General features: G+C 48.6%; 7 protein-coding genes across 7 annotated transcripts; 1 reads left to right on the top strand and 6 right to left on the bottom strand.

Moving 5' to 3' along the window:
* Positions 1-1,146: 1,146 nt before the first annotated feature.
* On the bottom strand, positions 1,147-3,078 carry VFPPC_09610 (hypothetical protein; the record flags this gene model as incomplete). Its single annotated transcript, XM_018288118.1, has 1 exon — positions 1,147-3,078. One exon carries the CDS (start codon positions 3,076-3,078, stop codon positions 1,147-1,149), a length of 1,932 nt encoding a protein of 643 aa, XP_018139532.1.
* A 2,224-nt stretch (positions 3,079-5,302) lies between these two features.
* Positions 5,303-7,273, top strand: VFPPC_14633 (hypothetical protein; the record flags this gene model as incomplete). The annotated part of the gene is made up of 4 exons (XM_018292401.1): positions 5,303-5,465; positions 5,538-6,324; positions 6,393-6,957; positions 7,016-7,273. The coding sequence occupies 4 exons, from the start codon at positions 5,303-5,305 to the stop codon at positions 7,271-7,273; spliced, it is 1,773 nt and encodes a 590-aa protein (XP_018139533.1).
* A 1,082-nt stretch (positions 7,274-8,355) lies between these two features.
* VFPPC_09611 (carbonic anhydrase, alpha-class, catalytic domain-containing protein) lies at positions 8,356-9,520 on the bottom strand (the record flags this gene model as incomplete). Its single annotated transcript, XM_018288119.1, has 3 exons — positions 8,356-8,536; positions 8,605-9,284; positions 9,377-9,520. 3 exons carry the CDS (start codon positions 9,518-9,520, stop codon positions 8,356-8,358), a joined length of 1,005 nt encoding a protein of 334 aa, XP_018139534.1.
* Positions 9,521-11,698: 2,178 nt separating this feature from the next.
* VFPPC_16563 (hypothetical protein) lies at positions 11,699-12,151 on the bottom strand (the record flags this gene model as incomplete). The annotated part of the gene is made up of 5 exons (XM_018294316.1): positions 11,699-11,739; positions 11,789-11,842; positions 11,897-11,911; positions 11,967-12,020; positions 12,073-12,151. The coding sequence occupies 5 exons, from the start codon at positions 12,149-12,151 to the stop codon at positions 11,699-11,701; spliced, it is 243 nt and encodes an 80-aa protein (XP_018139536.1).
* An 896-nt stretch (positions 12,152-13,047) lies between these two features.
* VFPPC_14634 (metallopeptidase MepB) lies at positions 13,048-15,293 on the bottom strand (the record flags this gene model as incomplete). The annotated part of the gene is made up of 3 exons (XM_018292402.1): positions 13,048-13,237; positions 13,299-13,954; positions 14,007-15,293. 3 exons carry the CDS (start codon positions 15,291-15,293, stop codon positions 13,048-13,050), a joined length of 2,133 nt encoding a protein of 710 aa, XP_018139537.1.
* Positions 15,294-16,624: 1,331 nt separating this feature from the next.
* On the bottom strand, positions 16,625-18,871 carry VFPPC_09613 (ankyrin repeat protein; the record flags this gene model as incomplete). The annotated part of the gene is made up of 1 exon (XM_018288121.1): positions 16,625-18,871. One exon carries the CDS (start codon positions 18,869-18,871, stop codon positions 16,625-16,627), a length of 2,247 nt encoding a protein of 748 aa, XP_018139538.1.
* A 625-nt stretch (positions 18,872-19,496) lies between these two features.
* On the bottom strand, positions 19,497-22,177 carry VFPPC_09614 (class V chitinase; the record flags this gene model as incomplete). The annotated part of the gene is made up of 5 exons (XM_018288122.1): positions 19,497-20,396; positions 21,023-21,115; positions 21,209-21,333; positions 21,401-22,053; positions 22,113-22,177. The coding sequence occupies 5 exons, from the start codon at positions 22,175-22,177 to the stop codon at positions 19,497-19,499; spliced, it is 1,836 nt and encodes a 611-aa protein (XP_018139539.1).
* Between the last annotated feature and the right edge of the window lie 1,519 nt (positions 22,178-23,696).

Here is a 23,696-nt window from a genome sequence, read left to right as displayed (position 1 = left end):
GTTTTTGCATTTTGGCCACGTAAGAGAAATTGCAATGTAAAGTTGAGGCATCTCGTTGTCGCGGCGAAGAGTTTGATATGCCGGTGAGGCTACTCGGCGGTTCGGGGGCACGATGATCATCTCGCCGGTTTTTTTCTTTTTTTTTGCTCCTTTGTTTCGGCCGGCCGGTGAGTAGGAGAGCTGCCCACGGCGGCCGGTGTGTGTTCCTCACTATTATGTTTACTGCCGTACATGCGTATAGTATCCTTATTATGCCACAATCTGGGGTAAATGGTCATGATTTACAATGGTCTCCCTCGCACTGGTTGTCGTGTGTGATGGAGTCAAGTCGTGGTGGAGTCACGAGGCCAAGAAATAATGGAGTTTGAAGAAGGAGAACATGAAGGAAAGGACAATGGAAGCCAAAAAGACCCACATGATGCCGACTCTGCCCGGCCTTAATTTGTCTGAATCTGCCCCAATCTGCATCGCATCTGGCTTCTCGTTGGTTCATTGGCCGGAATGGTTCCGGCCACTGAAGACGAGATCGGAGCCGGCCACGTTCCCACACCTCCACACCAGACCAAACTCCTTGGCTTTTTTCTTCGCACTTTTCTGCCATTTTGTTGCCTGAAAACGAGGAGCACCTTGCTGGTTAATCTTATTATTGGGCTTCTCCGCCTTTTCGGGCCCTCCGACAAATACCGTGCGAACCTTCCTTCCCGCTGCCCCTGCAGCTTGTCTATCCTCTTACATGGGTTGGGGTAAGAAGCCCGACTGAGACACTGCCTTTGTTCTTATTACGAAACAGAATTCACAGACCACATAACCTTGATCACACGAGACAAAGTAACCAAGACAGTTCAAGCAAAAACAGTCGAATAACATTTCTTCGTAATCCGTGCGAACCGTGTACTACCAGAGTCGGGTGTCCCGCCCACCACGTATTCTCCACCACTCATTATCATTATAAAGCCCAACGAATCCCAGCAGAAAAAATAAGTACTAGGACCAAGCGCGCATAACTGCCGAAGCCCAAGAAAAGTCCGAACAAAACAAATTCGAGAACTGGTACAACAACACAGTAAGCAAAATAAAAGTCGTTGTCAATCTGATGTCATTAGCTTTACTGCCCCTCCCACCATCTTTCCCTCCTCTTGCCTCACCTCACTTCCTCAACAGTCGCTTGGACATGGGCGTCCGGACTGTTGTGAAGCCGGTGAACGGTCTGGGGACAGTTGCGTTGGCTGGTGTTGCGATCTGAAATGGCTTGGGCTTCTCTGTCACAAAGGTTGGTGTTTCGGTGGGAGCGGTCCATGTGGAGGACTCGTTGGCGGCCATGGGGACGACGGTGATGACTTGGATCTTCTCGGGGGGTTTGTTGAATTCCCTGATGGAGGTGGCTGTGGCGGTCCTGTTGCTTGATGTGGAAGTGCTGTTGAAGGACTTCTGGGTTGTGCTGGTCTCATCCGCGGCACTGGAGTTGACGGGTTTCACCAGTTCGTGGTGAGAAATGCTAGTGGCAGCCTTTTCCTTGGAGACGGTCGCAGTGAAATTCACCATTTTGAGATGAGGAGTGTTCATGGCCTTGCTCGCTGTGGTGTGGCGATGGGCAGAACTGGCGGAAGTGAGGCTCGCCGTCTTGTGGTGAGTTTTGCTATTCCCAACGCTGTGCTTGGTGGGCTTTTCGGCCGCGCTCTTGACGTTTGCCACCTTTTCATTCAAGGTACCATTGAGAGGCTTCTCATCAATTGTCGCATTAGCAATCTTTTGGCTTTTAAGATGGACTTTGTTCCCCATAGTGCTGTTGGAAAATTTGACAGTGCCGTTGGTGAACTTTTTGAAGCTGCCAATGCTGGGGGCACTAGGGACATTTTCTGATGTTTCTGTCGCTTCAGCATCCTTATTTGCCGCGCCCTGAGGCTTCTTCTTGGTCGTGGTTAAAAATCCAGTGGGAACGACTCTGTCGTCGTCGAATTTCCCATTTCCCGTAGCGTCAGTCTTGTGCTGCAGTGTGACTGTAACAGTAGATCGTCGAGTAGTTGTCTTTGTGATCGTCGTGGTCATGTACTTGCCGTTGAAGGGCAACGTCTTTACTTCAACAGTCTCTTCTGTAGCTGATACAACTTGCTTGGGTAAATCGGAAGGGACTTCGGTGGCAGAGATGGTGAGTACGGTGGTGCCTTTGTCGCCGCCTACCACATTCTTCTGCTTCGCTTGCGGGGAACTGTCGTCGTCCATGGAACCTGCTGATTTGTGGGTGTTGGGGGATGCATCGTCTGTAGAATAGGGAGCATCAGAGTCATCTGGGACAGTGGGAGGAGTCTCGGCCGATGGGTTCATGTGCTTCTCTTTCGAGGCCAGTGGAGATGGAACATCTTTAGCAGCACCTGAAGCATCGTTTGATGCATTTGGAGGTGCCGCATCACCTTCTCCATTGGATCCCTGCGGAGAAGCCACGATGTTTCCCTTGTTTGATGGCCCAGTAGTGGATGGCTCTGACGCATCAGGAGAGCCCGTCTCACCAGAAGCCTCTGATGAACCACTTGAACCGGCTTTGCCACCCTTCTTACCTTTGACAGCAGATTCCATGGGGCAGTCAGCATTTCTACGAAACAATGGGTGCCCACTTACCTGTCCATCCGCGTCAACAACAGCCCGCGCGCCCAAGTCATACAGCAAATTCTCTGCATCGCAGTCCTGATCGGCTGCGCTGTCCGTACCATACTTCTTGCTGGAAGTAGGCGCAGGACCAGATTCCAGGCCGGGAACAGGCGAAGTTGCAGTCGTAGGGGCATCACCCCCTTTCATCAACGCCTTGACCTGCTTCTCCAAGTCTTCAATCTTGGTCAAAATGCCCTGCAGTTCCGACTGGGCCACAGTCACAGAGGCATCCCGGTTCTCAATCACACTACGCGCTCTCTTCACAGTGTGATGTAAGCGCTTGAGGTTTGCAGCATAAGATGGGATATCTCGTGCGGTGTGGCCATGCAGAACTGTGCTTTCAGCGCGGACGAGTGCTCCATTTTCGTCGGAGCGAAGACGGAGAGCTGGGTTGAGCCCGAGGCTCAGGTTGAGGAGGTTCCCCAAGAGAACCATGTTGAGTAAAGCGAATAAGCAGAGTCAATCAAAATGAATGGAAACTAGCAAAACGATACATAAATCAGAACGAAATAGTGGTGATGATACGAAATGGCTCGCCGTTGAGGGTAAAGTAAGCCTTTCGCTTGAAGTGGTCACAGACTGATTTGTCCTTCATGGCGTTCAGAATATATCTTTTTTTCTCGGAGCTGGGCGTTGCAAGGAGCAACGCATTCCAGTCGCTTTGTAGTCAACGGGACAATGAGATTTGTATAGTTGGGTGTTTTATCGGGCCAATTTTTGTTCTTGGGTCCACACTGAGGGATCTACATTCCAGCGGTGACAACAAGCGGCAGGGGCTGAGAACTGTGATGTCATGATGACTTTGGACTTGGATCGTGATTTCAATTTTATTGAGATTTTCTTATGCCTGTGATGGATTATGTTCGTGAGTTGGATACTTTTGTGGATGTTTTCCCTTTGGCGACACTTTGATGATGATGACGGAGATGCCTCACTCTCACACTGCGCGTGTATGATAGATGGAGAAGGAAATAAAGAAGAAAAAGAAACAGACAAATCTATCAAAAATAAATACAAAAGACCAAAAAAAAAAAAAAAACATACAACACTAGGTATTCGCTGGTTGTCACCAACCCAGCTACTAATCTAGCGCTCGCCAGTTTCTCCTGGGAGATCGGACGGGTTCCTGAGCTCTGCTGGCGGCTGTGGTCGTATGTGATTGACCAGGGAGCACATTTTGCCTATGAATCTTCAATGTTTTTCTCGTTTGGCCAGATGGATTCGCCAAATTTTCAGTTGAAACATGGCCACCAGTTGAAGTCTTGCACTCAACCTCTTCCTTGAGCTTCGGTATTGTGTCTGATAGTCCACTGCACAAATGCCTTCATGGATTTTCTGAGGCGTCCGGTCAAAGTGAGGCTGAAGGCACCAGACTGTAACAGCCATCGTGAGAGTTACTTTGAGTCAATTCAACGTTACCATGGACTCTCTTTAAGCCAACCGGCAGCCACCCGTGAGTTACCGCTAGCCGCCCGCTCAACTACCGCCGCCACCAAACCGGCACGACTACACTCCGTGTCATCTATTGGCAATTGATATGTCTGGTACCTGGATGACGCCAAGCAGGGGGTTTGAGTGTTGTCTGGTTCTTGCGGGCATCGGCATCCCCAACCTGTGCTGTTCACCCCATGCCCAATGGCGCGGGAATGCTGCATGTCTCGGTTCTGCCATGTTGAAAAACGAGGCTGACATCCTCGTGATGAGGCCAAGTCATAGGCAATCGAGACCACTCATCTGAAAATTTATTGCCAATACTCTTCACTCTTAGCTGCGGCTGCCTGATCCACAGCGCCTACGCCTGTTCCATCATACATCACCAGCAGCCCTACGCATCTTCAACGAGGACTAATCAAGGTCAGATTTGCGCTAAGCCCAAATTTGAGGAGGATTTAGCCCCAAAAAGGCCAACTAGAAAATTGTAACCATTGTTGTATCGTGGCGAACTGTGGCTGACTTTCCCGAGCTCAGCTGGCTTTGCAAGTACGTGGTCGATATTTTGTAAGAGCTGAGTCGAAGCCATACTTGTGGCTGACTGTACTGTTGAGACATGCCAGAACAAGGCTCGAAGATGGATCTAAATTTAGAGAAACAATCCTAGCATCTGAAGATGAGTGGCGAGCAACCCGGAAGAATGCTTGCATGCCATCCATCGATTTGAGCAATAAAGGCTGTTGTAGAAAGTGAATGAACTAAGGCCCCGGACACTTTTTATAAACCGCCCTTGTGTTTTGGATACCACAGAGCGAGTAGTGATGGTTGGACTGCGGGGCGATGTGTGCCAGCCTTATGGCAACATATATGGCCTTCGCAGCGTGTGGCTTATGTTGATAGCCACAATATTGAACTTGTACTGCGTAATAGGGCGGATGTAGTGAAATTCTGGCAGTCTGTTCTTAACATTTGAATCATTTGGAGCCTAAAAGCCTTCATCAAGGTAGCACAGAGGCAGTTGGCTTTGGGTTGATATAAATCGAGCGTCGTGAAGAAGTTTCACTATTGCGGACGTAAGATTTACTTTTCATCTTTGTTCATATGCTTACAGCTCCAACAGACACCGCGCTAAGTCCCAGATATGCTGTCTCGATGGCTAGTGACCTGCCTCTTGGCAACAGCCACCTTCTTGGCAAGTGCATTTGGTCAAGATCTAGACAAGTTCGAAATGTGCAAGAACCGCATTGATCGTATCATGAACGGTACCGAGACCTTTGGTACCGTTAACAACCGTACAATCGCCCAGTACTTGTACAAAGGCAAGGTGGGCGGCATGAATCCTGAGTACGCGCGGACGTCGAGACACAAATTCCTCACCCTCAAGACCGAAGGTATGTGTTGCCGAACTTGACTTTGACACCAACCCGGTAACTTCTCTCTCTGATTTCTTGAAAACAAAAAAGGCTGCCGAGTCATTTGCGAAGACCCCATCGACTGGTACTGGCAAACAAACATCTCTCTGACCCTCAGCATCATCTCCAATTGGATCCTGCCCATCATCGCGTTGCTTGCTGCACTTCCTTACGACTCGTTGCACAGAAGAAACGCCGGTGCCTCTTGGAGTAACGGTCGAGGTAGATTCTGGGGCACATTCACTGCCGTGCTGAACTGGCTCGGCTCACCGCAAACAGCTCTCACTGCGACCTTGTTCAACATCCATCAGACTCGGAAATGTCGCGACGAGACCTTGCCATCAGGCCAGGGTATATCTGGGAACGACGCCCTCCGGCCGTTGAAGAACGATGCTTACTACGTTTTAACCTGCGTAGGCCAGTTCATGCCTCTAGAATCTGATGACACGGGTCGGGGTCATTTCCTGACAACCCTCATATACGGGCTATTTAACCCTCTTTGCGATATAGAAGAGGGTGAACAAATCCATGCCGGCGGAGCTCCTCAACAACCGATGCTCACTCCGCCCAAGGCGGGAGCCAAACAAATGACTACAGAACTTCTCCGAGAAATGGCTTTCCAGCTGAGAATGCTGCGGCGTCGAGGAGTGTATCCCATGTTTCTCAGCATCTTCCTCTTCTTCATCGCTTACGCTGTGTCCATAGTGCTCGCCTTTGGTGACCTTGGCGGGCGGACGACAGCTCACTCTCTCGCATTTGGTATCTTGATTAGCTGGCTTCCGCTTCTAGTCTTGTTCGCCATTCTCGACAGGAATCCCATTTCTGCAGATCGATGTCGGTAAGTTGATTTACCCACGAGGCCGTGCCGCTTCCAGTGTACAGAGCTCACTAACGGTTGGGCCATAGAACACTCATCTCTCGTTGGATGTGGAACGTGGCAGCAGTAAGGCAATGGGTAAACGACGGAGATGGTCGGCCAGAACATCCAAGATGGTGGCCTCTAGAGAGAGACACAACAACCCAGGGCCAAGGGAATGCCCAGGTCGACTTCGATACGTTTATGTCCGACTTCGTAGGCCAAGGTAGAAAGATTGGGTACAACGGGCTACCATACGCGCTTAGGCACAGCGTATACAGCTCCTTCAGGCACGACCGAACGATGAAGTCCCTCCGGGATATTTCTCACCAGCTAGAGAAGCACCTCAATAGTCGCCGTCCTAGATGCTGGTGGATAATAGCCTTCACCTCCCTAGGGCTGATCTGGCTAGAGATTGGAATGGCTTTCATGATCTCATTCAACATCCCAACCGTCGGCATTGGCTGCAGATCAGGGTCGTATCTTATCTATGGTGCTCTCAGCAGCGTTACCTGGTTCATTCACTTGTGGCGCCCATCCCGTCCCAGGAGAGTAGCCTGTCTTGTATTCTGCTTGTTGTCAACGGTGGTTCTCGGCTTTATCGTTTTCGCCGCTGTAAGTCGAGCTGTTTGCATTTTACCCCAGCGGTATATGGACTGACACCTCATTTCAGTTCAGTGGGATTATGAAGAACTGCTTGTGTAGAGGCGGTCTTTCGGGCTACATGGACTTTGAAAATGCTGAGTTCTACAGGAATACAGCCCATTTCGACGTCGCTACGTGGTGGAAGGCGGCGGCGATTGTTGCGGCTCTTCCCCTTGTCGTTGGCTTTATTGCTGCGGTTGTCTTACTAGGGAAACTACAGGGTTTATGGCAAGCATCTGAGCAGAGCACTCGGAATGCCCAGGTCGATATGCAATGGCTAATATGAACGTTGCATTTGCACCTAGTGGATCTATGGTTTAGTCGTATCAGCTAGGTATACGATTTCATATCAACTGACAAAGGCTGGCCTTTGTCTTTGAAGGATGAAGGGGCTAGACAAACCCAGAGATGTGGCAGCTTTTGGCCAAGAAGCTAATGAGTAGTCACAAGGAGAATTTGAGGTGGGTGCTGAGAGATATCTGAGTGGAGCATGTATATCGACCGACATCAGATCGTCATGCGAAGAAGTAACTACTTCTGGTTTGGGGATTTGGCGATATTTGAGTCCTGCACCGGCGTTTCTAGATCTTGTATAACCCAGCTGAGGGGTCTCTATTTAAACTATCCTGGGGTTCATGCACATTAGACCATGATTCAATCCTCCCAACCCTCCACCCGCAACCATTTTACATGGGTTGTGGCTGCCCAAGTGCGTTAGACATATCCTTATTTGCGACTCACATGTAGAGTTGAGGTCAGCATCTCAAATCTGATTCGAAAGCTCCAGAGTACCAATGTCTTTGCACAATCTGTCTCGCGCTGGCTAAATGGTGACAACTTGCAAGCGTCTTGAAGTCTTGCATTCCTGCTACTGCTGCCGCGCTGTAACTTTACATGTCTCATGATGGAATGGCAGCCAGCTGAAGAAAGTGCGGGGAAGTTCGTCAGATAAAGCCAGCCTGCTCATCTCAAATCATGCAGATCAGTTTGGTGGTATGCCCGAAACATGGGAAGCTCGTGCTGTGTGGCTCTCTGGACAACCGCTTGGAATGTAAGTGGGCCAATCATTAACACGAAACAGAGGAAATACAACGGCATTACGGCAAAATTTGAGACATTAGTGTAACAAGCCTACCGTTTACAACATCGACATTGTGGACTGAAATGTTTGTTGGCTTTCTTTCATTTTGGGGATGCAAGCTATGGTAATGTCTAAACTGCTAGTTGAAACTAGAACCACAGAACCACACGGAAGATGAAATCTGCTGTGCTGTATGCTCGATACTGATATCTAGAACTGTGGACCTGTACATGCCGTCTCAAAATCGCTCAAAGTCTCCAAAACCATGTTGCTTCTCCCGTTTAAACCTAGCTTGAGTTGATGGACAGGATGTTGTTCTGACCGGGCACGTTTTGGGGAAAACGCGAATTGAATCCAATCACTGATCTTGCCTTGAGGAACGTCGATGTCTGAATGGACATCTTCTGGTTGGAAACAAGCCAACGAACGCCTTCAGTACATGGTGGAGTTGTCAGGGAACCCTCGTACCTGTTTCATCAAACTTAGTCAAGGTTCTACTACATAGCAACCAAATTACATAGCGGGAATTAACTTACGTCTGGAATGACCCCGATGACAGCGCCTGGACCAACTCCGACATGACCAGAGGTTGCGTCTTAGTCACTGTGCCTGGTTTGGCAATAGCGTCTACTGAGCCAAGTACAGTCTCCAGGAGGGTAGAAGACTTCATGGCCCCAGACTGCGGAGCATTAACGTGAAAGAAGGCACCTTCCAGCTCTGGAAGTTTGGTGTTGTTAGATCCCTCTGCGGGTTGCTGTTCCTGTTCCTGTCTTGTTGCCAACCGCCTCTCTTGCAGTGAGGAGCGTTTCTTGCCAGCGGCAGCGACGGGAGCGCCGCCTCCATTCGCACCGTCATTGAGGTCCACGAAGAAGCCTGTAACGGCAACCTGCCCGGCAGCCCCCTGCCAGACCATGTGGACTTCCATAGCCATGCTGGTTCCGTTGTCTAGATGCTCGCTGGGCAGGTGGAAGTGAAACTGTTGCAGGGAGTACTGGACTCCTCCAAAGGACATGTTTCCTCCTTTGGCGACTACTTCCACTGTTGTCCCAAGGTTTTCAAACTCAGTACCCTCAGGCATATCTGGGATGGTCATAGCCAGCTCAGCGCCTGGGACTACGCTGACTGAGCCGGGGACCATGTTAATTGGGGATTGACGTTTGCCGTTGGAGCAGAGGGCATTGGCAGCCGGGTCCAAGGCAATCCAGTTAGCTGGACCCTGGTACCGTTAGTAGTTGGTCATAGTTGACGTTCATGTCGTGGGGTATGGAAGGAGTCATGTTATGGAAAGGGGAGCTGATATCAACGTACCGTTGAGCCAATGTATCCAAAGTTGTTTACTTTGACAGTGCCATTCTCTGCTCGGGGTTGTAGTATGGTGCCGTATCCACAGGATGCGGATGCTTGGGAGATGTAGGTAGCCAGTACCAAAGTTTTGAAAGTAGACAGAAACATGCTGAAATATACAGGAAATGAAACTCTAACCAAGTGTTTAATGAGATGGTAAAATATACAATGAGAACCAGCTCTGCGAAATGAAGCGATCCCCGCGACTGTCCAAACAAAGAGCCAAGAAAACGATCTGGCAATAATATCATAAACAGGCAAACATGACGGACAGGCCAACTATATAAAATAATCGCCTGTTCGCAGCCACGTCAATCAGGGGAAACTAGCAAAGCCATCGCCATCAGATCCGTGTTACAGGCCACGCCGCAATGAGGCCATTATCTTGCTTGAGGGAATAATCAGCCAACAGTTCGTATAGCATGCAAAAACCTCCTGATGACGAATTGCGTGGTGAGGGCATTCGCTGATTTGAGACGCGCTTCAAACAATGGGCCATCAATCCTCTGGTTTGTGGCTGAATTTTAAGCATGATTTTAGCCTCTAGCGCGAAACGGACTCCTTGCAATAACATGGCGGCGGTTGGTAAACTCCCGGGATCTGACCATTACCAGTGTGTACTGTTTGGTGGCGCTTCGTCGAAACTTGGGAGCACAACGCGTGTTGGGTGGTTGAGTTTCACGGCTGGTCATCGGCCGGCTTTTGCGCCGACATAAACATGTGCAAAGGGAATGTCAGAATATCAAGTCCCAATGTTAGGGAAGATTGATAACTACTTGGGGTTAAATATTTTCGTGTCTGTTGCAGAGAGGCAATTAATTGTCAACGTAGGGCGTTCCAGCTAGACGACTCTAATGGGTTACACTATTCGGGTTGAACGCTGGGAGAAGAACCGGAACTTGTTGCGAATTCATCGTTCATACAGTAAACAGGCAACTCGCTTTAGGCGTGGCGTCCACAAGATGTGAAGAATCGTACGATAAGCTTAAGTGTAGCTCCTGTGGCGTCGGGTGGCGCCGTTTTAGATGTTAGCCTTGCAGACGGGGAGTTTGGAAAAGCCACCGTGTATTATCCGAGAGATATAATTAGATGTAAGAGCTAACGAATACTCTAAAATCCGTAATTCAGAGAGATTTGTGAAAACTTGTCTTGTTTGCCGGATGTCGTGAAAGTTCTTTGATGCCAATGACCAAAGTGCCCGGCAAGACCCGTTTGAAACCGTCACTCAACATCTCAGATGGACTGACCAATAAGAAAATGCGGAGAAGTTTCCAACAGATTAAAGCCAAGCTCGGATCATCCAGTAAGTCGCTGGGATGGGGATTTCATCCTGACAGAGTCTGCCTGTATTGTCTTGGCCTCGTCATCTGTGGCCTGTCGCCATAAGCCTTCAGACTTCCATGTACACACTAACATATTACCACGTATAGTGGACCACCATGTGATGTGAGGGACTTCTTGGCGAGGTGAATTCTTTTCACCCCAGCTGCATGTGTCAAGTTATACCCAACTTGGGATGTCAACTTGAGACAACATCTCCACGCGGCCATGGGATGGGTGTGGACTCTGTGGAGGACTAGGGGTGTTTGAGCATCGCATGAAAAAAAAGGGTGCAATAGCCAAAATGACACACGCTGCCTGCTTCATTCTGTATAAAATTTAATTATGTGGCAAAGAGAGGTTCATTTCGCCTTAGTGAGAAACCTTGCAGAAACCCTGGAGGGCAAGCTTCTCTGGATGTGACAACGTATTTAGGCTGTGGATCGAACTGCCGGTTGCTTTTTTCTTTCACTTCTCTTTTAGGAGCTTAATAGTGAGACATGCGGAGCTAGGAGGCTATTAGGTACTTTGCTTATGTTGTGCAGGACATGTCATAAGTGAAGGGGAAGCCTGTCTGGATCCAGGAACTTCTGGCTTGTTGCAAGGGGAGTTGAGTGTGGTGGGGGTTACATTGGCGGACTTTTACAGTGTGACAAGTGTTAATGAACCTTAGAACACGCTACTTGAGCACTTATCACGTAATTGGACTCCTCTTGTAACCAATTTTGTCAAAAATTATCACATCAATTGTGATACGAAGCACATGAGCTCATCAGCGCTTACATATAATCCTTGACATAAACCACGTAAACTAGGTGAAATTATGAACTATAAACTGCGAGCTGAAGCAACCTGTCACCATGACCGGCTGGCTCAGAGCTGGCCTGAACCCGTGCACGAATCGACAAACCGAAGGCCGAAATGACAAGATTTCCATCAGATCATGCAGCCAGCATCGGACTTGCTCTAGTACAGCGAGACCTTCTCTTCGACATCTCCTCTTTCCTCTGTTTATCCCATTAGCTTCTGTCTCTGCTCGTCGCTATCGGAACATACTGATATAATAGCCGCCGTAGCCCTGGGCATTGCGCTGTGGCGCCGGATCACGTTCTATTACTTGTCAAAACTTGCGATTTCGTAATTCTTCCGCGGGTTCTTCCTCACTCTCGTTCCGTTCTTCTGTAATTTCGTCTGTTAGCTGCGTCTGAGGCTTTTGTCGGTATCAGGTACGTACTGATGTAGTAGCCCCCATAACCCTGGGCGTTACGCTGTGGCGCCGGATCACGACCTTGGCTCGGTTAACATAGACATCCACTTCCCGGTGCAATAGACTCTCTTACCGATTATGTCCGTAGCAGCGGTTGGAGCCGATGAGGCGAAAGTAGCAAGGGCTACAAGAAAGATAGAGGAAAACTGCATGTTGAAAATGTTGTGAAGGTGTCAAGTTTCTTGGACGGAGTACAGTCTTTGAGGTTTGTGGTAGAGATGTATACTGTTAAGCTCTGCGGGCTGGTAGCTTTCGATATATAGCCACAGAATCAGGAGTGTGACTTGCTTGCTCGTGACTTTAGTAATTTGGGGGATGAATTACGTGTTGACCACGAGATGCCCCTAGGAATTCCTTGTACCTGACAGTTTTCTTCACGTACTTTCGACTTCTCTCGTCATAACTAGTAGGCGGATAATGACAGCTGGAAATGTAATGATGATGATGAAGCTGGTATTCCGGTTGACCATTGCATGATATGGCTGATGAACAAAGATCTTTTGCTCCCGGAATCTCACGACACATAGCTGTAGCCTACCCCTGACAGTAGTCGCAGCCTGTTCTGTCATAACTCGCACATCGCAATAGTCATTCGGCGATTGCCAGTCTTGCTTCATTGAAGGCTGTCATGTACTTTCAGTCTTACGACACTGGAACAGTTCTTATGTAAGATACAATCAAAGACTTGGGAGATACGCCGGCGGTATGTCCTGGGCGTTTTGCGTCATCCGCCGGCGGATGAACGTTGGACCATAATTACGCCACCAGGGCTAGCAGTATGTAAGATGCTTGCACTCCTCCGGCCATTGCTCCGCCTAGCCTCTCTCATGTATCGAACCATGGGCGTTTTACCCCCTGGGTATCGAGAATAGTGTCAACACTCCATTGGCTCAGCGGCCTAGGATGGCTTGTCTGTGGTCTTGATATCAAGGTCTCAAGAAAGACCAAGCGCTTCATATTATCTACCTGGTTTCATATGCTTATCAGCATCGGTTGCGTGGTCATCACGAATCACCTAAGACATCAAGTAACCCATTTTTCGTTCCACTCAAATCCCGAGAAGACTCTCAAACGGTTTTGCTGACGGCGCTCGACCCAAGAATTCACCAAGAGCTTGCATGTGGTTTTGGCATCCACCCTTTTCAAGAATGACCTGACGATATCTTTGTCCTTGCTCGCTATTTGTGAGGTCATCTTTGAACCCTGTGAAGAACAGATCTGCCGCGAACACCTGTGAACTGGGAATCAACAATGTCAGTATTTCCGTAGCTTGTATGAGTGGGTTTTAGATGAACCCACAATAGACAGGCATAGTACCCAGCAGAATAATCATCCTGCATTAAATGGGAGAAGGTAGCGTAGCCGTGTCCCCAGGTGTATCCCTGACCAAGCGCTTCAGGGCCATCAATGAGTCTAATTTCCCTGTGGAGCCTGTTCCACACGGCAGCTGGATCAAGTGATTCGGCTTCTTTCATGTTGGATGGCTGATGGATGGCCATGTCAAACATGCTTCGCTGCAGCTGGTCTAGGTAGAACAACGGCCCAAAAGTAAGGCGTCTAGCTTGAAGAAGAGACTGTATCATCTCATCTGGCATATGTATATCCGGCTGGGTAACACCAGCAGCTTCATTCTCCGTCTTCCAGAGCTCAAGCATGCCAGAGTCTACATACGAGTAGTGGCAACTGAGGGCTTTGAGCTGCGATGGCATCCAACACCACTGTTCAAGCAGTTGGCTTGGTAGTTCACCAAAGTCAACAGGGACGCCATCCGGCCCGTGGAAGCGGGAATATTGGGTCTTACACACAATATCATGCATGCTATGGCCAAGCTCATGGAACATAAGTACCACTTCAAAATGCCACAGGAGACTTGGTTTTGTCGAGGTTGGTTTAGGGATATCACAGAGAAATGCCACTGCCGGAAATGAACGTGACCCATCCTGCCGAGTAAACCCCTAGAGATGGTCATGAGATGGGATTATTTGGGCTTGATGAGGATGCTCTTACTGGCTGGAGGTTGAAGCACGATGCTTGTGCATATTTGCCTGGTCGGTGAAAAAGGTCAATATATAAATGTCCGAGGAACTCGCGACCACGCTCCCGGCTTTCATGAACTCGAAAGACTTGGACATCTTCGTGCCAGAGCATGTGCGGGGTCTTCTCGCCTGTCTGCAGTTCTGTAAACTCCAATCCAAACAGATGGGCAAATATACTCATCATGTTAGCGATGGTTGTTTGTACTGGGAAATATTCCCTCAATTTCTGCCTGTCGAGCGAAATTTCCTGCTCGAGTATCAGGCGGTGGTAGAACTGGTAATCCCAAAGAAAAAATCGGTCGTTATGCTGGTCTGCCTCACCCTGATTACTGAGATGGTCCCTCTTCGAATCTTTGAACACCTTTAATGAATCTAGCCCAGTTGGTGTGATCTTGATGCGTAAATCCTCCAGAAAATCGTTCACCGTGTTTGGAGTTTCGGCCATCGTCCCCTGAAGTTGACGAGCAGCGTGGTTTGGGAATCCAAGCAGACAAGCGGATTCGTGTCGGAGAATGACAGCTTCCTTGAGAAGAGGCCCATTGTCACTACATCTATTCTGGCTGGCAATAAACATACGTTTTCTCGTCTCGCTCCTCGTTGCGTATGAAAGAATCTCCGTGTGGCTAGGATTAGAAAGCATGACCTCGTACTGGTCCTGTGGTGCGCCCTTTTTTTCCAATTTTGCTAGGATCCTATCGGGAACGCCTTCCAGCTCGGCCAAGGTAAAACTGATAGTAGTCTTATCGCTAACGAGATTCTCTCGAAAGGTTGTTTTTATTTGGCTAAGCCTTGCTTGTATGGCCTGAAAGCGTTGCTTCTGACCCTCGCCAAGTAACCCGACCCCCGTCTGGATGTGCCTGTTGTATACAAACGTCAATAGTGACGCGAACTCCTGGTCAAGATCCTTGCTCTGGTTGTGCACTGTACGGACCAGGGTAAAGATGTCCTCACGCATCAACAACTCGGTGAGAAAGGCATTAAATAATGTCTGGACTTTGCTTGATGCCGCACGGATCTCAGCGTCTTCAGAAACATGTCGATAGAAGCAGAGGATATTGGACTGAAGGGCGAATTCGTTTTCCATGTTGATAAGAGGGAGTATAACATTGGCAAAGGTAGCCGTCGACGGAGTGACGGTCTGAACCAAATCATCGTGGAAATGTCGTGAACGCTGAACGAGTCTCTCTGCATCTTCCGCAATCGAATCTGGCGTCGCCGCAAATCTTGGCAGTGGCTGAATCTCTTCGTTTGAGGCCATTGTGCATAATCTTGTTTCCGCAGCTTCAGCAGCTAGGTGTAATCCATGGACTAGTAAACAGCATCAACATCGCGGATCCTTATAAATTCTGCTAGCAGCGGACGGAGGCTTTGATGATCGGAGGCACAGTATCTACCACACCCAGCGTGTCTGCGAGTTAATCATTGTGGATTACGTTATGCATTAGGAAGGCTGACGTTATGCCGATGAATGGCACCCAGTTTGTGGCGAGGACGATGCATTCTCTCTACCTGCGGTATGCAGTGCCACGCGACCAGTAAAAGAAAACAAGTTATCAACCAATAATGTGAGTATGGATGTACGGACGGAGTAGCTACTAAGACGGGCGTGAGGCTCTTCTCAGATCGCGAGTATCACATCTTCTATTTTCCTTGTGATTGGCCCGATCCATTACCGAGCCTCGATTCTATTATTTGCGCCTTGATAAGAGCGCCTCCCAGGATTCCAAGCACACCGCCGTTTTGCCGTCAGACCTGCCTCGCGTGACTCTGTCTTGTTCCTCATGCTTTGAGATAGACACTGTTTTCCGTTGCAGCAGGAGGGCAGTTTGAGTTGGTTTTGTGAACTTTTGATCTGGTATACTAGACCCGACTCCGTTCTTCAGTATCTATCCTGGGTGGGAAGCTGACCAGCTGCTCCGCGACGATGGTCCATGCCTATTTAGATATATGATTTATCGTTTTTGTTTTCAAACCATTTTCCCTTTAAAGTGCTTTAGTGTGTCAAAGTAAAGATGGAGATAAGTTTTAATAACCTTACCCTTGGTACTACAGCTGGTTTAAGTCTTACCAGAAACCTTGCCCTGTCTTTGCTAACGTAGGAGCCTCTATAGGCGCCCTTTTCGCTTACTTGTAATTCATTGCCAACAAACTGTCGCTGCTGGATCGTCGTGGGACCAGTAGCATTTTTCCAAACTACATCTTTTGCCTGGGTCCCTGCTCCGTTCTTTGACCAAGTCCCCGCGTAATTGAGTTTCTGGTGGTTCGAATTTGGTGGTGATATTTGGAGTCTGATGAGTCAGTTTTGAAGCGGCACACAACGATTTGGATAGCGTTGGCGTTAAAGTACCTTCGGGTTAGGAACTAACTAAAGCTTAGAATCGGAGCCGTTAACTATTCCATTGGGTAAATCATGCTTTCATGCGTTCACATCGGCCCGAAAGGAAAGGAGTAGCAGCGCAATCGGGTCAGCCGAGATTTGCCAGGAGACCCTGAAGTGTAAATGGAGCATAGCATCGCCAGCCAGTAGCTCGAATGCCAATTCGACTCAATATTGTGTATAAATTAAGTTTCACACTCCTTAACTAAACTTCAACGACCGTTGCCTCTCCCATGACCAGCTCCAGAAACAGGTATTGGGTCCTCGGGGTCCAAGATAGACGCAGGTACACGGCCACGACCACTAGATCCAAGACCAAATCTATGGCCACGGCTCCGACGCCCTCTTTCCTCCTCCTCACGAGCTCGTTTCAATCTCTCAATATGCTCTTTGCCCCGCTCTCTAGCTGCGGCAATAGCCATCGCCTCAGCAGCCCTCATATCCGCAAAGGTTTGACCCTTGTTATTTACCAGTCTCTCATTTGCTCCGGCCACAAGCAGAAGTTTTTTCAATTTATCGATTCTCATATCTTCTCTTTCCCATTGTTCAGATTCTGCGGTGTCGTCGGGATGCAAATGGTCCGGTGACAATAGTATGTGATGCAATGGCGTGCACAGGTCCTCGTCCGAAATATTAGGGTTACAACCAATAGAGAGCAGAACCTCTACCGTGGTAATGGAAGCCATTTTACAAGCAATAATAAGTGCTGTCTCACCATTGACGTTCTTCTCGTTAGGTTTGAAGCTTTGGTTCCGGGTGAAAGCTAGCACTAACTCTGAAACCACGAGAATATTCTCGTCATCTGCGTGTATAACATCCCTGGCAAATCCCTTCTGGGCTAATGCGTGCAACGCAGTGTTACCTTCGTTGTCTTTCACACCGCAATTTGCATTCAAAGATAGGAGTTGGATGATAAGGCCGACGTTTTTGAATCTGCATGTGTAATGAAGTGCTGTTCTGCCACAGCAATCTTGCGCATCAATAGCGACTCCAGTTTCAACCAGGTATTTAGACATTTGTAGGGCAGGGTTACAATCCAATCCCGGATCAGACGTATAACCACGCTGTTTCGCCCTTTGCTCTTCCCTAAAGTTGGAGTATTCTTCATCGGACAGAGCAACCCAGTGAAGTGCCGTTCTCCCAGATGCATCTTCCCTTGGCTGTAGTCCGCTTTCAATCAGTTCTTGCGCACCTAAAAGGTTGAAATACCTGGCAGCTATGTGCAAATATCCAACGCCATCACCGCCGCAAGTGAATTCGGGAGGCGCTACATCGAAATGCCTGTTACTAGATGGTGATGGCTTGTGGTGATATGTCTCGTCGATATCACAGCCAGATGTGGAAATTATTCGACGAATAATGTTTGGTCCGGCCCATCTACATACACCATGAACCAAAGTAGCATTGTCTTCAATGCGCCTTACAGTGGCGTCAGCTCCAGCATCGAGCAAGCTGTGGACGAGGCTTTCTCTGTGCCTCAAATTATTGGGCAGTGCCCATGCGCGAACAAGGCCAGAACCTTTATAGCCAGAGTAACCAAATGCTTCGCAAAGCACAACTTGCATGAGGACTGTACATCCAAGCTTCGGAGAAAGGTGTCTTGGTCTCTCAATTGAGTCAAATGGATTGTAATGCTCATGCACGGGAGAAAGTCGCTTGTTGATTAACTCCACAGCGCCTTTTTGCAAAAATACATCAACGACGCGTTCATTTGCCATGGATGCTGCCAGCTGTAACATATCTATATAGTCGCCAATCTTATCTTGGGCCGCTATGGCACAGTCTAAGAGGAATGCCACAGAGCCACCTCCATCGTTCATAGTCGCAGCTTCGATGGCCATCTCGCGTAACTCCGTCGTGTTTATCGCTGATCCAAGTGGATCAGCTCCAGCACGAACAAGAAGCTCTAAGATTTCAGGACTGTCCTGCCTTGAACAAGCTGTCCAGATAGCCTGTTGAGGCCAAACAAATTGATGCACCATGTCAATAATGACTGGGTCATGTGGGCCTAGGGAACATGAAAGAGTTGCTCCCCTCTCGATGAGAGTCCTAACAATCGTAACACTCTCTGCTGGGATATCGCGTGGGACACATGACGCATCCTTCCAGCTGTGTGCTGTCGCGGCAAAAACAACAGCCGGCTCGACCAGTCTGGGCGGTGTTCCATAAAACAAATCGCGTGGGGTCCGACAACAACCCATCCCGGCATTTTGATCTTGCAGCCATTTCTTGTACAGAGGGCCTCGATGTGACACGAGGTTGTTTGCCAGATCCGGCTTAGAGTCGAGAACCTTATTCACTGCTTGGAGGTCCTGGTCGAATATTGCTTGGACAAGCGCCCCAGACGGCGTGCTGAGGTGAACGACGATTGCGGGCGGCGGTCGATCTTGCTGCTGGTGGTGTTGTCCTGAAGTGTTTAGCACAGCCCATTCAGACGCGTTGGGAGTTCTGTCATGCATAGCAGCTGCTAATAAGTCTAGATGATAGATTCAAGCAAGAGACGGAGAAGATTGTAAGTTGGGAGTAGCTGAAAGCTGCCTGTTCGATTCAAAGGGGCCGGATTTTGCGGCATTGAAGACCTGTGTAGGTGGAGGATTAAGGTCACAGATGAAGGGAAACATGGGCTCAAGGCAATTTGGACTCTGTGTCCCCTCTCTGCCCTCATGTTAAACGGACGATGAGTCACATGACAGGTTGAGGGTTTCATACTGAAAAGACAGGGACAGCCACTGGGACAGGATAACAAACAAGTTAACATTTTAGCACCTGGGCACCCACTTGGGGAAGCAGTTGCAGTCCATTCCACCATAAGTAGAGTGATGTAGCTAGCTCGTTTGTTCAAGAAACTTGGGAAAGATTATCAACTCAAAATCGTCTCAGGCTTTGGAAGCGACCAGTTTGGCAAGGGCCTCTATTACGGATCAAGTCCAAAGCATTCAGTGGTTACTTGGATACCCCCGGCAGCTTTCAGTGCCAATATCTAGCGCAGCACGTCACTCGGGAAAGGTATAACAAGGAATATATATATATATTGTAGACACAGGATGTCCTCGAATATCAGGCAGCTACATGGTATATTCTGGACTAAGGGATGTAAGGGTCATCAAGAAGATCCTCTTGGGCAGGATGGGTTGGATGTACAGGGGGAAGAGGGCGAATATCCTCAAATCGAAACATGAGTAACCCATCGGGACCAAAATTCTCATACAAAGCATCACCTACAGCCCTAGGTTGTCGATGAGGCATCTGATTGTTTTGTGTGTTTGCGGCTCCGAGAGTATCTGGAAATATATAGGTAAACGAGGCCATGTTCGCGATTTGCCGTTGTACGAGATGTTGTCCCCAGGCCGCGAGTGCTAGGGCATACGCATTTGCTCCCGGAGGTGCTGGCTGGCCAATGTACCATCGCTCTTCGCTTCTGTCACAATCGTGAACTCCAAAACGTTGGTTGACGCCGGCGTTGTCGCTGTAGCGGACACGGGGGTCTGCATTCGAGAATCCTTGAATCGTCGATCCGTGATAGATACGGACGTAGGTGGCTCCAGAATAAAAGCCCCAGGAGTTTGATGTGCCGGGGATTCGGTCAAACATACGCTGCCGGGTCAACCCGTTATTCAGTCTTTGATTGCGTGCCGCGTCGATATCATTAGGAGCGTCGGATTTGAAGTGGATGTGGAAGACAATCCACCGTTCATCGCTTCTTCCCGGAGTTGTATATCTATTACGTATTGTCTCTGATGGCGCAGTGCCAACTTGTGGCCCAATCCAGTAGGCAACTTCCAGTGCAAAGTAGCGCAAGCTTCTAATGCCTCTCAGCCAAAGCCATCTTGCATAATGTAGTGATAGGTCACCGTTGACCGCACCTTCCAGGGCTGTTTGTACAAGTGGCCGACCATTACCGCCAGATCCAAATGTTCTTTCATCAAATACATTAAAAGGTTCCGCAATAATGCCTTTACTGTTGATGTCAAGGGCAGTAGGATGCTTTGACTTTAACGCCAGCCGCTCTCGTTTGACTAATGAACTTCCTCAAACCCTACATAATTGGGTTTGTGCATTGTAGCGAGCCCGCATTGCGGCAGTGACATCCATAGGATTGCATAAGAAAGAGGAAAAGAACTGGACACCGTCCTCTTGTCAAACCCGCCAAGTGTGCAACTTGTCCACCGTGGCAATGCCGCGCGAAAATCCAAAGTAATTTGCTACCAGATTTCGCATGTCGGTGCGGATAGTTAGGGGACTCAGAGCTGCCGATAACAGAACTGTGAGTGTAAGGAAATTCTCATATCCCATGCTACCACGTCTTATAAGGGCCCTTCTCGTCAGCAAACTAATGCCGGCTGGGCAGGTCGGGTTCTTACTGTAGGACTCAAGGTAATATTCGAGTTCCTCGAGCTGGGCTTTAGAGATGCCGGTGCCTCTCTTCTTGTCCGAGTTTGGTTCATCGTCTGAAAAGCCACCGGCACAACAGTAGCCGTGGTGCGTTAACCAGCACTTATTACCATGCTTACTGTTTCCGGCACTCCGTGCAATTTAAATCTGTCCCGCGGGACAACTATCGTCACACATGATCTCAGTTATGGGCTTTTTGAACTTAGACTGCCACTTACACCTCTGGAATGCCTTGGGCGGTTCTTTGCCTTTACAGCATAGGCTTCAATACCCCTAGTCACAGGCAGGCATACCGCCAGATCCATGAGTGGCTGTAATAACGAATGTTAGATAGTCAGATGGATAAGTGTCGGGTCCAGCGTACTTATCTTCAGAGCATTTGGGAGCTATACCAATCCACTTACACTCTGCGTAAGGGGCCGTCGTTTCCACATTAGTGCAACAGGCAGTAACATATCCCAAACGAGTGCACCCTCTGGAATTCGTTCGCACTTCGGCCTCACCTTCTTAACATCCCGGCTCGCATGCGCTGTTGTTCTTAAAACCTCGCCAGCGGCACAAGGGCCAGTTCAACTTTTTGGGACAGCACCATTTACAAGTCCCTTTGATACACCCAGAATCAGAGACCATGTAGGTATTATCCGGGTCGAAGGCGCTGCTATCTGCCCGAATTATATCACCGAAACCGTTTGGACAGTCTTCGTTGCAGTTCGTCCAGCGGCAGTAGTTATCCTGATCGCTCATTGTCATGGCTGTTGCCACAGTTATGTATGCGCTTCCAGGAAGCTTAAAAGGAGCCCGGTTGACAGCATCGGCCAACCCTGTGGCATACTTCCCATCCACCGTGTCGTGGCTAACTGCCCAGACCATCACACCGCCGAGGCAGAATGACTTGGCAAAGTCGGCCTTGATTTTAAAGGTGTCAGCGTCGTCGTAGGAAACCCATTGGTTTCCACCCCAGGAAATCCATTTTATTGCCGCCTCCTTGTCAAAGTTGGGTGTCAAGGAATTCTCCTTAATGATTTGGTCAATTTCCGTGTTGAGGAGAACTCCAGCTTCGTTGCTGCACAATCCAGAGAGACCAGCTGATACAAACTGGCAACCCGGGTTCACACATCCGGGACTTGCCGCTGTTGCACTGCGGCCGTAGAAGGCAAAGCCTAGAGTCACCATCTGGGGATTAATGTCGTTACGCCACAGCAAGTCGAGCATGTCCCGGATCTCAGTAAGATTGGTATGTGCATTAAGGCTGTTTCTGTTAGCATTCCAACCGACAGAATCTCGTGATAAGGCATGTTGTGTACGTACAACGCCCCGTGCTCCTTTCCATAATCTGTAGAAGGATCCCACTTTCCATAGAGGTCATATGACATGACATTAAACCAATCAACGTTCTCCTAGAGACTTTTGATATCAAAGTGCTGCAAATACCAGAAGCTAATTGGGATGGTAATGGATATGCCATATTCTGGATTGGCATTTTTCAAAGCTGATCGCAAGCGGCTAACAAAGACGGGAAAGTTGGCATAGTCCGCTGCGATCTGCTGCTCTCGGATACTCCCTGTCGTAAGCATTCAACGTCAGCTAGATCTAATCAAGAGCGTGTAATACTTCCTCAACTGCTAAATAGGATTTCATACCAGTCCAGGTCCACTCCATCAAATTAATACGTCTGCATAATACCAATCAAGAATTCGAAAAATCAAGCTTGTCTGCTCTCCAACGCAGCAATATCAGAAAACGTCATCCTTGTGGGCTAGTCGTCGTCATTAAATGTCCAGCCTCTAATAGCAAGCCATATCTTAACTGCCAGGTCGTTAAACCGTACAGCAGTCATCCTGCGCCAGAGGTTCACATCCTTGGCCCCTCCTGGTACGACAGAAAATGACAAGGCATCTACGCTGCCAAATGCAAAATTAATGTGAGTGTAGACACTAGCGGTAATATCTTCGGGACGGATTCTATTGCACGCTCTATTCTAAGCCCATGCCTCATAGTACCCAATAACGCGGTTAACCTTCTAGGACTTCGCATCACACAATAGCCGCTTGACCTTTTCTTCGCCGCAAAACTCTTCAGTCGTGCCACAGAAGCCGTGCTTTAAGCAGCAGACATTCAATGGGCAAGTGCTATAGTTTAAGTACGCCAAACCCCAGCCAGGGTCGCATTGTGATTTTGTCTGGCACCCAGCAACGCAGTTTTCCAGACTACAAAAGTCACCGCTAAGTCCGCAAAAGCTAAACTTCAAGCAGCAACCAAATTTTCAGGGGCGACTGGCGTCACAGTCCTTCTTGGCATTGCAATTATTAAGGCAGCCTAAGCCGCAGAATTCGTCTCCCCATCCGCAATAGCCAAATTTAGAACAGCAGCCTGTCGCACAAGGCTTCAACGAGCTACACTCCTTAGCACTAACAAGAGAAACTGCAAGAAAGAGAAGAGATAGAAAGAACGTGAAGAAGCGGATTCCGCCTTTAAAGGAGGAACCTTAAGATAATATCATCCTTAATCGTCTGTCAGATAGGTGTCAGTACAGCAAGTTGCAAGGATAGAGAATAGAGAACAAAACAGACTTCCACTATCTTGCAGATATCTACTCTCCTATATAGAAGGGTAAGACATAAAGCCAAGGCAGAAGGGTAGTAGTTAAGATGTACCTATTACCCTTGGTCGGCTAGATTACTCTGACAAGCACAAGGCAATGCATGCCAGAAGGACTAAGCCAAATAAAGCAAGCAAGAGAATAAATAATTGAAAAAAAGAAAGATATTATAGCATGCCGTATAATGCCGTATGTAGGAAAAGAGAGTGTATGCCGCCTAATTATTTAACAAAACTGGGATGGGTTTAGAAATAGGAGCCTTTAAGAGGTTACATTAGATCCTAATAGTGACT

This window comes from Pochonia chlamydosporia, chromosome 7 (genome assembly GCF_001653235.2).
Source record: "Pochonia chlamydosporia 170 chromosome 7, whole genome shotgun sequence".
Lineage (NCBI taxonomy): Eukaryota > Fungi > Ascomycota > Sordariomycetes > Hypocreales > Clavicipitaceae > Pochonia > Pochonia chlamydosporia.
This window is presented reverse-complemented; position numbering and strand designations above follow the sequence as displayed.